The 16,270-nt window shown below is 47.4% G+C and overlaps 1 protein-coding gene across 1 annotated transcript in view; it reads right to left on the reverse strand.

Annotated features, from left to right (window-relative positions):
* Positions 1-15,511, reverse strand: part of grm5b (glutamate receptor, metabotropic 5b) — a gene marked incomplete at both ends in the record, with an annotated part of 192,040 nt that extends 176,529 nt beyond the window's left edge. Inside the window, 3 exons of the mRNA XM_084461926.1 lie at positions 13,915-14,029; positions 14,723-15,154; positions 15,359-15,511. Coding sequence (XP_084318052.1) covers positions 13,915-14,029; positions 14,723-15,154; positions 15,359-15,511 — 700 coding nt within the window. The remainder of the gene's footprint in view (positions 1-13,914; positions 14,030-14,722; positions 15,155-15,358) is intronic.
* Positions 15,512-16,270: the final 759 nt, after the last annotated feature.

Raw genomic sequence — 16,270 nt, forward strand, 5'->3', positions numbered from 1 at the left:
AAAACAGGCAACGAGGAATGTATGAGTCTGTCCCTATTTTCTCCCTGCCACCTCCGGACCCATTCCTATCCCTCCCAGGCGATCCTGTCGTCCCTTGGGATCAATGGAAAAAGTTGTTTAAAATGTACCTTTTAGTCACTGGCTTGAAGAGCGCTGAAAGCGCGAAGAAGCGTACACTACCGGAGTTGATAATCGGGACAGACTCATCCACTCTCGTTGGCAATGTTATGTGTGAGAATAACGAGCACTCGGCTTCAACTTTCCCGCAACATATCCAACAGAACTGGAATGTTCAGCCAGTAGCCGCCGAGCACCGCTTCACTGGGAGAGGGTGCGTCTTTCTCCAGCTGCAGCTGGTCTACCTAACCATCCCCCTCGCTCCCGCCTCCCGGTCTCCCGCTGGAGAAATATACTGTCTGTAACCATTACCGGTGAACCCATACGCACATCAGGTGCCACAAATATGGCAGGCAGTTTCTGTATAGTTAACACTTATAGTCATAATATATCATCCGTAACGTTATTTGGTGGGTGGTCGCCTGGTCCGTGCTGCTAGCTATGTTATAACGTTAATTAGCTATAAGCACACAAGGCAGCGGTGTCGGCACCAAAGGTTGATGCGACAGGAGGAGAATGGAGGCCGGGGAGGGAGATGGTTGGCTCCGCCGAATTCACCAGGACCAGTCGTGAGTCCGTGAAACCCAAAAGCCTCATATTATAATTGCAGAAGCTTTCGGGAGTGAAATGTTTGCTGCAGAGGCGGGCGCTAGCGGTGACAGACTCTGTAACACCATGGCTCTTCAAAAATGCTAACCATTTGCTTCTCATTTCAGCTTAACTCGGGAGTGAAAGAAGGAGATCTTATCATCCCATTCCTGCTGGCATCCAGGAAGGATGCATTTTCGTTTAGTTTTATGCATAGGCATTGCTAACTAAGAAAAACGAGCTTATTCTAGACTCAAGATTGAGCAGGAGAACCGAAGATTCAAATCCGTTCTAGCTTTATATAGTGTTAGGGCGGGGATATGCTAAGAACACCGCTCTACGTCATCCGGTACCGTTTTAAGCCCGCCCAGAAAATCCAGAAATCAAAACTGGTCAAAAACACAAAACTGGTCTAACTTCACAATTCAGTACTACACATGGTTCATCCCATTTTTACATGTTATCAGCAATGCATCACTAACACATAGAATGTGTTTTCAAGCAAATCTCTGATTTTGGTTAACTGGGACTTTAAGGATTTTGGCTAACGATTCCAAGGAATCGATTCACTGGGAACCGGTTCTCAACAAGAACCCGTTTTCGATGCGTATCCCTATTAACTTGAGCTAAAATGTGTCTGTAAACACCTTCATTTTCCTGCCCTCCTCTCTCTCTCTCTACCTCTCTCTCTACCCCTCTCTCTCTACCTCTCTCTCTCTCTACCCCTCTCTCACTCTACCTCTCTCTCACTACCTCTTTATCACTCTACCTCTGTCTCTCTCTACCTCTCTCTCACTCTACCTCTCTCTCACCTCCCCCCTCTCTCTCCCAGCAATGCTGTATGGTCAGATCCCCTGGGTTTTAAGGATAGAGAATCTGTCATAAGCCCAGTATGCTCACACACACACACACACACACACACAGAGAGACACACACACACACACACAGAGCCAGACCCAGACGACGGCACTGTGTCTCCATCTGACCTGGTCACAACATGTGTCATAGAATTTACAACTGGCCTCAAGACCTTTCAGATCTCAGCTTTTGTTCTTAAAACCTATTGATCCAGTCCCCTGCCTTTTGCTATTCCAAACACCTTAAACCTTTGTCCTCTCTCTCCTTTTTTTAATTCACCACCTCCCTCAACCGTTCACATAGCTGTGCTAACCTACAGGATGACCTCCAGGAGGTCCACACACCTAGAAATCTGTCTACTTTAGAATAACCATCCTTTGTCCCTTTGTCTCCAAGAAATTGCCGCCTTTTCTTATGTCACGTGTCTGTATTCTCGACCACGCCTGCCATTTCATATGACGTACAATGGGTTAGCCAATCACATCCTCAAAGCGCCGTACCTGTGTTTTGCTTGAATATAAGGCTGCGCATGAGAGGGCAAGGAGTGATTGACATGTTTCACATCACGAGGGTGCCTTTCAGGTTTTTTTTTCTGGTGCGTCACATTTGAAGTCACAAACACGCCAGAAAAAAGACGAGAGCGATATTAACGAGAGTGACACAAGTTTAATACTTCCATGGTGATATTAGTTAGTTGAATACCTCCACACAGGGTTGAAAATACAATTCAGTGAATATTCATTCATTCATAATTAGTTCATAATATTCCATGGGAATTAACAGGGATTTGGGGGAATTAACAGGAATTAACAGGAATAAACTGGGAATTTGGGGGTTATTTATACCAGGTGCATTTACCTTGTCATATACAAAAATAAATATAAACATTTTGTTTTGTCATAGCAGAAATGCAGGCAAACATTTTATGACAAAGAAATTACATTTTTGATGATCTATTTGTGATTGGAACTTTAATGGAGTCGATAGCCCTCTTAGGGCCTTATCTACAAAGGTTTTGCACGTATAAAAATGTGTGCAAATGCCTTAATACCCGCAAATAAATGTACAAGGTGATCTATGAATGGTGTGCATGGAGGATTGCTTCCTTCAAGTGTGCAAATTTGCAGCTCTATCTAATTAGCACTTTTGGCCGAAATGAATATGTAATAAGGGGCGTGCCTACCCTAGTGTGCAAACTATGGGAGGAGAAAATGCAAAAACATAATTGTAGCACACGCTTTCAGGCTTGATAAGTCACTGAGCAAGTTCAGTGATGGTGATTGCGTTTGCTATTTAATACCTTTGAAGGGCAGGACTAATTGGCTCTGTGTAATTGCTGTTACAAAGTCTACTATGTGCTATTTTATATTTATTCATTTTAAGTTAATTATTTTCCCACACAGGAGATCTGGGTTATTGCCAGAGTGCCTTGTGGCTCTATAACTTTCCGAGCTAGAGAGAATCATTTTATTATTTTGATGTTTGTGCGCTGCGGTAGGCTGAACTGTTATTTTGTTTTGCAAAACGTTTTGTTCCTCAGAGTCAGGCTTCACATAGGCAACGGTAGGCCTTTCGTTGCTCCTCTTCCATGGTGCAATTGTGGGATACAACATGCAAAACCCCTCATTTAAATAGGGATGTCTTCACACTTTTGCACCTGTTGTCATTCACGCAATTATCCTTGATAGACCCCACAGGGACAAGAAGAGGCATAGGTCTGGCTCACCAGTAATCCCCCATTCACTGATAAGCCTGGCATTTTACTGGACACCCCGTCAAAAAATGTCCCAACTGCCCACTGTAGAAGCATCTCCCATCACTTCTGCGGCGCTGGCGCTCCTCTGGAGAGAGTGGGGCGTGTCGCAGCTGCATGGGCTCCTCTGCTCTCTCAGGGGGAGCTGGGAACCCCGGCCACGGTGGTCCCTGTGGAGCTGGAAGGCAGAGGGTGATGTGTTGTGTTCAACTGCCCCACATGGAGAGGTGGTCTCCTAGCGGAGCGAGCCCTCTCGTTCCTCCTCTCATGAAGCCTGTTGTCTATCTTAATGGACTTAATGAACTTGCAGGCTCAAGCACAGCAGTGGCACGCCTGGGAGATGGAGATCCGGGGACCCATCAGGAGCCAGGTGACTCAGCTGACCAGGCTGACGTGGAGGTGGCTCACCTCCGGAGCAGGACCCAGTGCCGTGGATCGCCTGGTCATGGACCATTGTCTCCGATCTCTTCCTCCTGCGGCCCGGCGCCAGGTTGCCCTCCAACATCCAGCCTCTGTCCAGGAGCTTATTGAGGTACTTGAAGGGTACCAGGTCACGGAGCAGATAATGGCGACGTGTCCCCATCGACGATGTGAGCAAGGGCCGGATGGTACCAGCCTACCCTCCACCCGGACGTCTCGCCAGAACCCCGCCCCAAACCCCAGGAGGAAGGGAGCGGACCCAGCCGAAGCATGGAGGTGCTTTGCCTGTGGGGAGCCGGGGCACCTTGCACGTCAGTGCCCACACCAGGATGTACATATGCGATCCGCCAGCGGAGACGAGGAGAAACGTAGGTCGGCACGTACCCTTCTCACTACCTGTTGTCGTGGCCCATGATGATCAGCCCCTCAACCCGGTGAGTCACCTCACACCTCCCTACTTCTGTACAAAAAACAATTGTTGTATCGTGTCGACAAAACGAATGAACGCCTGATCGAACAGTTGGTAGTCCCCTAGAGATGTGTCCAAAGTGTTGTTCATGGCCCACAATCACGTGCTGGGGGTCCACCTGGAGATGGACAAGACCTGAGAGAGGATCCTGGTGAGGTTCTACTGGCCTGGGGTGTGGAGAGCCGTCGAGGACCACTGCAAAAGGTGTGAAACTTGCCAGGTGAATGCTCCACTCCCCCATTATCGGAACCTGTTGATACCCCTCCCTATCATTGACGTGCCCTTTGACCGCATAGCCATGGACATCGTGGGCCCCCTCCCCAAATCCAGCCAGGGCCATCGGTATATCCTAGTGATCCTGGATTACGCCACCCGCTACCCCGAGGCCCTTCCCCTTCGGGCCGCGACTGCCAAGTAGGGATGGGGATCAAAACCCGGGTCCAAAAGGACCCGGTTCCAAATTTCTCAAGACCCGGTAATCAATAAGGTCGGAGCTTATCGGGTCTGCTATCGAGCCTACAGCCGAGTGACCATTTTAACCGGGACAATTAAAAGTGTAGGTTAGGCTACTGCACGTTCATGCAAGCGCACAAGTAGGCATATATAATTCTCGAGCACCAAAACCAGGCGTTTTCATTCAGAATGATACAAGTATTTCAGTTTCAGCATCATGGACAGCTTCCCAGCAAGCAACATATTGGTCTGCACACACTCGGCTACACTTTTAGTCTTGTAGGTAGGAATGCCGACGTAAAGATCATATTAACTTGATAAATGTCATGTGAGCACTGTTAACAAGCATCACATTATGTTGTGGTTAAAACCGTTGGCAGTGAATGTTGAAAACTAGTGTTCTACAGATATTTCTCGGTACAGAGAAAAAACAGCTTTCGTGACCCCGGACGGGCTGTTCCAGTACACTTTGTTGCCCTTCGGGGTCCACGGTGCCCCGGCCACTTTCCAACACCTGATGTATCGGATTCTCCGGCCCCATGTAGAGTATGCCGCTGCGTATCTAGACGACATGGTCACCTACAGCCCGGGCTGGGAGACCCATCTGACCCACCTGCGTGCGGTCCTGCAGGCGTTGTGCCAGGCCGGACTCACTGCCAATCCCAGGAAATGTCGACTCAGGTTGGAAGAAGCCTCATACCTAGGACATAAAATCGGTCAGGATTGTGTGAGACCCCAGGAGAATAAAGTGGAGGCCATCGCCTCGTGGCCCACCCCTCAGACCAAAAAAACAGGTGAAGTCCTTCCTGGGGTTGGTAGGCTACTACCAATGGTTCGTCCCCCACTTCGCATCCTTCGCTGCCCCACTCCATGACCTGACACAGAAACGGCTGCCCGAGAAGGTGGTCTGGACCCCTGAAGCCGATGCCGCATTCAACACCCTCAGGCAAGCTCTCTGTTCTGAACCTGTACTAACCACCCCTGACTTTACCCTACCCTTCATTGTACACACAGATGCGTCCGATGTAGGCTTGGGAGCAGTGATGTCACAGGAGCGAGATGGGGAAGAGCACCCTGTGGTTTGTGTAAGTAGAAAACTCCTCAAACACTAAAGGGCTTATTCAACTGTAGAGAAGGAGTCACTGGCCATTAAATGGGCTTTAGAACACTTGAAATACTACCTCCTAGGCAGGCGTTTCCGTCTGGTGAAGGATCATGTCCCCCTCAAATATTTGAGCACGGCCAAGGACACCAATGAGCGAATAACACAGTGGTTCCTCAGCCTGCAGAATTTGGACTTTCAGGTCGAGCACCGTCCGGGACGGAGCCATGCCAATGCGGACGCCTTGTCCCAGAGGGACACCTGCAACTGGGCCATCTGGGGAGGCCCCGGCCTTGTTCCAAGGGGGGGGGATGTGGCATTCTCCTGCCTGTTGGGCGGCACGAGGCTGCCCCAGCGGCGCTGCCTCCGGGCACAACAGCGCCAAAAGCCAGCCCCACACTCAACCTCAGCACCATTGACAGCGCCAGCCCCACACTCAACCTCAGCACCATGGACAGCGCCAGCCCCACACCCACCTTCAGCACCATGGACAGCGCGGCCAGGTTGTGGACAGCATCTACAGGCCATTCCTGATCGCCACGGCAACGCTGTTCCCCAGTTGCCCCAAATCAGCTCGTCAGCGTGGAGCTGCAGCAACCCCAGCTGCAGCTAATCAACCAGGGCACAAAAGCCCAGCAGAAGAGGCAAAGAGCCGCCCTGAGACCTGCCCTGCCAGCTGAAGGAGACAGGGGAGCGAGTCAGCACGGCTGACTGTTTTGTTTGGTTTTGACATTTTTTCTGTTTGATACCCTGAGTAGTTTGTTTTTCAATAAACACACCAAGAGCGCAGACCTGCCTTCGGACTCGAACTCCCTCTTGTTCTCCACTTGCCTCACTGCCTGGCCTGTGACAAACTGTAGATTTGAAGTAAACACAATCACAAATCATTTTAAATGAACATGTCTTTCAAATGAATAATCCGTAGCATACTTAAGACTGCTCTTCCGTGTTCGTAGATTCTGTTCTTAGTTCCCACATGTCAGAACATTGGTGAATGCCAGAATCTTCTTGAAAACTGTGTAAGTGGAGTTCAAGAAGAAATCCCTCATAAGAAATTCTTAACTTCGTTCATGAATGAGGCCCTTTGTTCTTCTCTAAAATACCCCTCACCCCCTGTGCTTCACACCAAGAAGATCTCACACCAAGAAGGTGTCACACCAAGAAGGTCTCCTGGTCTTTCTGTGCAGTTTGCATGTTCTCCCTGTGTTCTCCCCGTGTTCACAAGGGTTCCCCCATTAAGAACCCAGTAGTAAAAACATGCAGGAGAACAGATGGCTTCCACTGTCAGTCCCTGACAGAGACAGACAGGAGCGCTTGGTTTGCTCCCCGGGGGCAGCTCACGCATGCTACCTACTGTCCGCTCCCAGCTGTCCTTGGGGGAAGGACGACGGGATGAGTTAAGAGCAGAGAACATTTCATCGGCAGCAGCCTACTTCATGTGTGTGTGTGTGTGTGTGTGTGTGTGTGTGTGTGTGTGTGTGTGTGTGTGTGTGTGTGTGTGTGTGTGTGTCTGTGTGTGTCTGTGTGTTTATGTTGCCCATTGCATGCGCGTGTTGGAGAGTCAAGTCGTATGACGAATAAAGCCTTTTTCACACAGTGAATCTAATGTGGAAAAGGCACCCCAGACAATGATGTGTGTGTGTGTGTGTGTGTGTGTGTGTGTGTGTGTGTGTGTGTGTGTGTGTGTACAGTATGTGACAGACACTGGGTTTATTAATGTGTTGCTCTGATTAATGATTTAGCTAAACACCTCTTCCCCTTCCAGCCTCAACCTGAGATGAATTGCAGGCTATGATCACCACCGTGGGCGAGAGAGAGAGAGAGAGAGAGAGAGAGATGATCACATCTCTGGGAATACAGAGAGAGAGAGAGAGAGAGAGAGAGAGAGAGAGAGAGAGAGAGAGAGATGATCACATCCCTGGGCAGACAGAGAGAGAGAGAGAGAGAGAGAGAGAGAGAGAGATGGAGAGAGAGATGATCACATCCCTGGGCAGACAGAGAGAGAGAGAGAGAGAGATGGAGAGAGAGAGAGAGATGATCACATCCCTGGGCAGACAGAGAGAGATTAAATATGTAAGGAGGGAGAGAGGAAGGAAGCCAAAACAGCCCTATTGAATTCATTTGAAGTTTATTGGATCAAATACTCATCCTCTCTCTCTAACACACACACACACACAAACACAAGCTCAGACAAACACACACACAATACACACAATGACTCAATACAAATCTGTGTGAGAATGTGAATAATCTGTGCAAACAAACACACTCGGGCTGCCCCCTGAAAGTTGATGTGTCGAATCATCAGTCGGAGACCCTTAAGTCGACTGAGATTCTTTAAGTCGAGCAGTCGTTTTCTGCTCCTCTGTCAAGGCCTAGGAGGTGGACTAAGATCACTCACCTGTCTTGTGATTTATATAGGACAGGCCAATCATTCGTTTTAGACCTAGGCTATTACCGTAGCTATTTGTTGTGCTGTAAAAGCCTAGCCTAGCCTGCTATGCGCCAGCAATCATGTGCATTTCGGAATGGAATATCACACTGCTTTCCTAGATCAATCTTCTTGTATATCCAATGGTAAAAATAGGGTTTCCCATAGACAGCTTGAGCTCTCTAGTCTTGAGTCTGTGAAAATGCTTTAGTGACAGCCAAAACATTTCCTTGTTGACTGCTGCCCAACGTATGAGCCTATTCGCGCAAGCTTTCAAATGTGCAGTTGAGAAGACTATCATCAAATTGCCCAACCCTAATGTAGAATATGGGAAACTGTATAAAAATATGGCGGCATTTAACAAGAAAACAGGTGTCTTTTATTCTGCAGCCTGCAATTTTGAGTTTAAAGTTTCACAGCTGTCCCGACTCCGGCGGTCTCCCCTCAGCCTGGACATATGGGGGGGGGGGGGGACGAATCTCCAGACATGACACAAAATGGATATGAAGACAAAATGTTTAAGATATTGATAACCTGTCTATTAATTATCTCGTTTATTAGTGGTCCAAACCATGGACAATGCAAGAAAGAGGGCTGGGCTGCACTTGAAACAAGCTATCAAATACATTCGGAGGCAGCGGAGAGGATTTTAGCAGAGCGGAAATATGAGCAAGCCTAATAATTTCTTTTGAAACTTTATCCTATTTTTTTGTTCAAAGGAAAATAATAAACACCAATCAAGGTAAAATAGCCCATAAAGGCTATTCAAGCATAACCTACCGAAGGTTCGTTCAGAAAAAGATTGAACAAAATGAAGCATCCCTCCATCTTATTCCACAAACCGATAGCCAGGCTCTAGCTATTTAAAAATGCTGTAATTATGGAACTGTCATTCTCTTTGATTTTAAATAGCCTAGCCTACTCAGAAATGTGCCTCGGCAACAATTGGTTCTTTCTATAGGCTACCAATATAGGCCTAACCAAAATAATCACGGAAACTTGATGTAAGTGATTTTCTGATAGCCAGGAGAAAGAGAAAAAACACATCGACAATTCAACGCGTCGCTTTGAACACCAAGTCTGAGTCGAATCACAAAATCCTGAGTTGAAGACAGCCCTAAAACACACACAAGCAGAACTGCATCTAGACTTCCATCTGCTCTCAAAACAGCAGACACAACTCACAACTAGGGCTGCGAGCAGCAGTGAGCGGGCCCTCGCACCCCACGCGTGTCGGGATTTGGCGCCGTTAAAGGGTGTGCTATTTCGGTGTGCAGCACTGAGAGAAACTTCCTGTCACCAGTAGGTGGCGCTCTAAGCGTGACTCAATACCGAAGCATAGATGTGTTCAGGACGGTACCTTGATGAAGCGTGAGAAATGTTGAGTAAATCGGATAACGTATGTAGGAGTTATGAGTACTTCCTGTTTGACCAGTAGGTGGCGCTGTAGGTATGACGCAATACTGACTTACAGAAGTGTTCAAGATGTGACCTTCAATACCGATGCATAGATGTGTTCAGAAGGTGACCTTCATGAAGCGTCAGCAATTTGGTGTAAATCGGATGATGTATGCAGGAGTTATGAGGACTTCCTGTTTCACCAATAGGTGGCGCTATAAGTATGACGCAATACTGACACAAAGATGTGTTCAGGACAGAACCGTCATGAAGCGTGAGATATATCGGACAAATTGGATAATGTATGTAGGAGTTATGAGGACTTCCTGTTTCACCAATAGGTGGCGCTATAAGTATGACGCAATACTGACACATAGATGTGTTCAGGACAGAACCTTCATGAAGCGTGAGATATATCGGACAAATCGGATAATGTATGGAGGAGTTATGAGGACTTCCTGTTTCACCAATAGGTGGCGCTATAAGTATGACGCAATACTGACACATAGATGTGTTCAGGACAGAACCGTCATGAAGCGTGAGATATATCAGACAAATTGGATAATGTATGTAGTAGTTATGAGGACTTCCTGTTTCACCAATAGGTGGCGCTATAAGTATGATGCAATACTGACACATAGATGTGTTCAGGACAGAACCGTCATGAAGCGTGAGATAAATCGGACAAATTGGATAATGTATGGAGGAGTTATGAGGACTTCCTGTTTCACCAATAGGTGGCGCTATAAGTATGACGCAATACTGACACATAGATGTGTTCAGGACAGAACCGTCATGAAGCGTGAGATAAATCGGACAAATCGGATAATGTATGGAGGAGTTATGAGGACTTCCTGTTTCACCAATAGGTGGCGCTATAAGTATGACGCAATACTGACACATAGATGTGTTCAGGACAGAACCTTCATGAAGCGTGAGATATATCGGACGAATTGGATAATGTATGGAGGAGTTATGATGACTTCGTGTTTTATGGCGAAATGTCAAACTTTGGCGGGGCGCCACGGCAAGGGTGTTTGGTGAAAACTCAATTTTTTTTATAACTTTTGATCACAAAGGTCTTAAGATTAAGCTGACCCGATATGAAGTTGATCGGATGAAATCTGTAGGAGGAGTTCGTCGAAGTACGAGGCATGGAAATGGTCAAAACAAGGACAAAATGGCACATTAAAAGCAAAATGGCGGCCTTCCTGTTGCATGTTGGGTATAGCTCCAAGAGACATTTTAGTGCGTCTCGATGAACTACATATGCCCTCCGAATTTCGTTTGCCTACATCAAACTGAAAGGTGGGGCTCACCATTTTAAATTTTCCAGGGGGCGCTCTTGAGCCGTTTTGCCACGCCCATTTCCGTCACCCATGAATTATCAAATTTTTCATCGGGACTGACGTATCTGCAAAGTTTTCTTCGTTTTCATCGATGTTTAGGCCGCCAAAAAGGCATTTGTTTTGGAAGAAGAAGGTAGGAGAATAATAATCCTTCGAAATACAATAGGGCCTCGCACCGCCAGTGCTCGGGCCCTAACTAGTGTTTCAGATTTTCCCGGATTTAGCCAATTTTAATTCCCGGGAATTTTCTGACCTCTTCCCGGGTCATCCCAGGATTTCCCGCAGAGATTGGAAGTGCTTTTTAAAATTGCATTTATGCTACGTAGACAAATAAATGCAACAGAATAATGATATTGTATAATAATGTATCACATTAAATGTTTTATTTATAAAAAATCAACATGTGAAAACGAAAAAGAGCTCAAATTCGCAATTTAAAAGTAGGCTATGTGAAAAAAAAATCCCTTGCGCTTACATTGTAGGCTACAATAGTCCTAAACCTAAACAGTTAAATGAACCAAATTCCTATCCCATCTCGAGGTCATTCCCACACTTCTCCTTTGGCTCGGGACTTTTCATGCACGCATCGATTCCTTGCTGCAGTTCAGCCTGCAGGCTCAGGGTGGTTTGACTCTGTTCGGTTGATTCCGTTCCCTGATCTGGTGGTGGTTGGACTTGGGAAGGCTCCTCAGTGGCAACAAAAAGTCGCTCGAGCAGACCGATTGCCGTCTTCAGTAGCCTAGCATAGATCTGGAGGGCATAGCAAAGAGCTCATCTCCGGGATTGACTATCACCGGGTTGTGGAGATACCTAGAATAGGCTATATAACGCGCTATCATAATATTTATTAGCCTGTATTCATAAGCAGGCTATTGGTATGCTATTATTGTTGTAAATGTATTATTAGATCATGGTTAATATGCTATAGTATAATAGGCTAGCCTACATTATTATTATTAGTAGTATTAGTATTATTATTATTAATATTATTATTATTAGCCTACGTGAGACAGTGACACTGCACACTATGCAGTACATGTTTGCCTCTGATCCACCGCTGTAGTTATGCGCGCAGATTCGAAGAAAAAGAAGCACCGGTTAGTTTAAGCCCTACTACAGCGGTAGATCATAGGCATTAGTCAACTTAAAAAAATAAAATAAACATAGCTCATATGCCCACTTATCTAAGAAGAAAATAATACATTTCACACAATATATTGAGTGTTTATTTATTGTTTTAGGCTACTGCACAATGGTTACATTTCCAGCCCAAAAAAACAACCTCTGGGAAGGCGGGTCCTGATGCCATTTCCTGGGAGGGTAATGACAAGTGCCCTACCCGGGATCCCGGGATCCCGCCTGAAACACTACTCACAACCCTCCAACATCTGCACCTGATCATCCCTGCGCTGCACCAGGAGAACACACAACAACAACAACAACAACAACAACAACAACAAACTGCATGATCATCCCTGGCGCTGCCCCAGGAGAACACACAACGACAACAATAACAACTTGCATGATCATCACTGCCACATGAGACCACAACTAAACAGCAACAACATACAAGATCATCACTGCCACATGAGACCACAACTACACAGCAACAACATACATGATCATCACTGCCACAGGTCATCACTGTCACTCGACAGGCAGTAGAGAGGAAGAGGATATGACATCAGAGACGTGCAGGAAGTCCAGGAAGACAGAGAGAAAACCAAGCCCCCAGGATTCGAAATCTAAAGTGAAGGCCTATTGAACCGCGCCATCTTGGCTAGATTTGTAGTCATTTTGCTATTTCCGGTGACTTTTGTACTTGCGCAGTTGTGCTTTTCTGTCCGACGCGCGTCCACGCACGTTCCCGGCTCTCCCCGCTTTGATTTAGCAATGAAAACCGGCTTGCATATTAACCTGTTTTTGTAAAATATATCCATTGGAGAAATTATTTTTTCATCCAGGCATCTTAGTTTTAACAGGTTAAATATAACTGAACATGTTTTGTTTGCTAGTAGATGGTATTCATTCCGTTCGCGATAACGTTATTGCAGCCAGGCTAAATTCCTCCAGGGAGCCAGTGACAAGCGAGTTGAAAAGCTTCACTCCCTGCCAGCAGGAGCTTTGGCCGCTGCTACCGCATCTCGGATAACCCGCTGAGTTCGTGGCTGCTATTTCACATTCGCCCTTGATCAATCCCAATACCGATCCATGGTAATAATGAATCAATCGTTCAGATCGGCAGTGCTGCATGCATGTTACAACATCATTGTTAGCTTTATTAACATAACTATAGACTACATTTATCTCTCTAACGTTAGGCTATCCATCTTACACCAGTCGGCCATTCGATAGCTAGAAGCGGTGCCAACGTTGACCGTGGACGTGGACGCGCGTAGGACAGAAGTACAACTGCGCAAGTACAAAAGTCACCGGAAGGCCAGAAAAGCACAACTGCGCAAGTACAAAAGTACAAAAGGAAATGGTCAAATGACTACAAATTTGCCAAGATGGCGCGGTTCAATAGGGCTTCATTGTTGATAGCGGTCAGTGAATGGAGTGGCTGTATCCAGTTCTATTAATACATCCATGGAGAAAACAGGCCTGTGTTCTTACCCTCGGTGTGTATGGCTGAGAGGAGTGTGTTCTTACCCTCGGTGTGTATGGATGAGAGGAGTGTGTTCTTACCCTCGGTGTGTATGGATGAGAGGAGTGTGTTCTTACCCTCGGTGTGTATGGATGAGAGGAGTGTGTTCTTACCCTCGGTGTGTATGGATGAGAGGAGTGTGTTCTTACCCTCGGTGTGTATGGATGAGAGGAGTGTGTTCTTACCCTCAGTGTGTATGGCTGAGAGGAGTGTGTTCTTACCCTCGGTGTGTATGGATGAGAGGAGTGTGTTCTTACCCTCAGTGTGTATGGCTGAGAGGAGTGTGTTCTTACCCTCGGTGTGTATGGCTGAGAGGAGTGTGTTCTTACCCTCGGTGTGTATGGCTGAAACGTAGCTCCAGTTGTACCTCTTGACAATGTCCACCATCGCTCTGGCCTGCTGGGCGTCAGATGGCACCACCCTCATGAAGTACTTATACAGGCTCTAGAGAGAGGAACACAGTACTGATGAATTACGTATACAGGTCATGTAGAGAGAAACACAATACTGATGAAATACTTTTACAGATTCTGTAGAGAGAAACACAATACTGATGAAATACTTTTACAGATTCTGTAGAGAGAAACACAATACTGATGAAATACTTTTACAGATTCTGTAGAGAGAAACACAATACTGATGAAATACTTTTACAGATTCTGTAGAGAGAAACACAGTACTGATGAGGTACTTCTACAAACCCACTAGAGAAAAACAGTACTGATGAAGTACAGGTTGTGTAAAGAGAAACCCATTGCTGAGGAAATAATGGGGTAGGGGGAAACATACTGATGAAGTACTAATACAAACAGGGTAGGAGAGACACAGTACTGATGAAGTACCAATACAAACAGGGTAGGAGAGACACAGTACTGATGAATTACTAATACAGACTACTAGAAACACAACATTAAAGTATTTGGACTCTCAGGGAGGAAAATGACACTGAGGGAGAACAGAATCCATGGAAGACAGCCGTACTAGAAATGACTATAGAAGTACTATATAAGTGCTCATACAGACCTGATAGGACAGAGAGACAGTACACAGGAGGTTAAGACAACAGACTCAGAGAAACAGGGTGTTATAGAAACACACTAGCCTAGTAAACAAGCTCTTATCTTATCTTGTCCCCACCTTGTCGCTGAGGTCCATGCTGGTGGCGGAGTAGGCGATCTGGGGGATGTTGAAGAGCTGGAGCAGGTTCTGCACCTGGATGGCCACGGAGCTGGAGCCCGGTCCAATCAGACCCACGATGGGCTTCTTGCCCCTCATGGGGGTGGCGGCCGGGTCAGCGCAGCGTACCCCGCCCCCTCCGCCCCCCCCGCCCCACACGCCCCCACCCCCCTCCTCCGCCTCGTCCGAGGACACCAGCGAGTCGCGGATGAACTCGATGCTCTGCTCCAGCGCCACGGCCGAGTGCCAGCAGGAGTCGCGGATCTCGCAGCCCAGGGAGATGTTGGGCAGGATGTGCGGGTCGGCGTTGATCCGGTCCAGTGTGTGCATCATGGCCTCCACACGCTGGATACCGTACTGCTCGCGCACCGAGCCGCACTTACGCTCGTGGACCTGGGGGAGGAGCACACACACGCACGCACACACACACGCGCACACACACACACACGCACACACACACGCTATGACTATAAAACACATATAAACTATAAAACACATTCGCAAACACCTCATTCATACACTCCACCCCCACAGATACACACACACTTCTGCACATAATGTACACACACCACACACACACACACACACAGCGGTTACCTTATCAGCAGGAGGTTGGTGGTGGACAGAGAACAACGCTCCAATGATGATGTCACCAGGAATGTGCGCTACAACTCGTCGCTCATTGGACTGGGACGAGGCGGTAGGCTCTGGCCACGCCCACATGGGCAGGGTGAAAAGCAACCGAAGCATCTTATTGGTTGAGTGTGATATCAAAGAGACGCTCTATTGGACGGTCACGGACTGAACGCCACAGAATCAGGGTTCCTCGCCATCATGAGAGTTTGTGGCGGAACGAGAAAACAAAAGAAGAAGAATGGACTCCTCCTCTTCCTCTGCCGGTGGAGGTCAGGGCGATATCATCGCCACTTTAACAGGAAGAGCAGCAGTGGTGTCGGCCGGGGCGTTAAGGAAGGAGCAGATCCCTTATTCTCACTCTCATTGGCTGAAAGACGTCCGCGCTCCCCCTAACGGGCAGAGGTGGTCTCCATGGTAACAGCTGACGTTCAGGTGTGTGGGGCGAGACATCACCTGTGAGCAGAGAGAGAAAGAGACAGAGAGAGAGAGAGAGAGAGAGAGAGAGAGAGAGCAGGCAGGTTAGGTACTAGTGTCTGTGCAGCTCATCTGGTGTGGTAGGGGGAACTAGTGTCTGTGCAGCTCATCTGGTGTGGTAGGGGGAACTAGTGTGTGTGCAGCTCAGGGGTTAGGGTTAGGGGGCACTGGGCTGGGCTTTGTAGGCCCATGATTCCAACATGATGTTTCTCCTCCAACGTCTTAGTTTCCCTCAGTCGTCACAGTCTCTGGCTGTGTTCCCTGGTTCTACCTGCTCTGGCTGTGCTCACTGGTTCTCCCTGCTCTGGCTGTGCTCCCTGGTTCTACCTGCTCTAGCTGTGTTCCCTGGTTCTCCCTGCTCTGGCTGTGTTCCCTGGTTCTCCCTGCTCTGGCTGTGTT

This window comes from Borostomias antarcticus, assembly GCF_949987555.1.
Source record: "Borostomias antarcticus genome assembly, chromosome: 1".
Classification (NCBI taxonomy): domain Eukaryota; kingdom Metazoa; phylum Chordata; class Actinopteri; order Stomiiformes; family Stomiidae; genus Borostomias; species Borostomias antarcticus.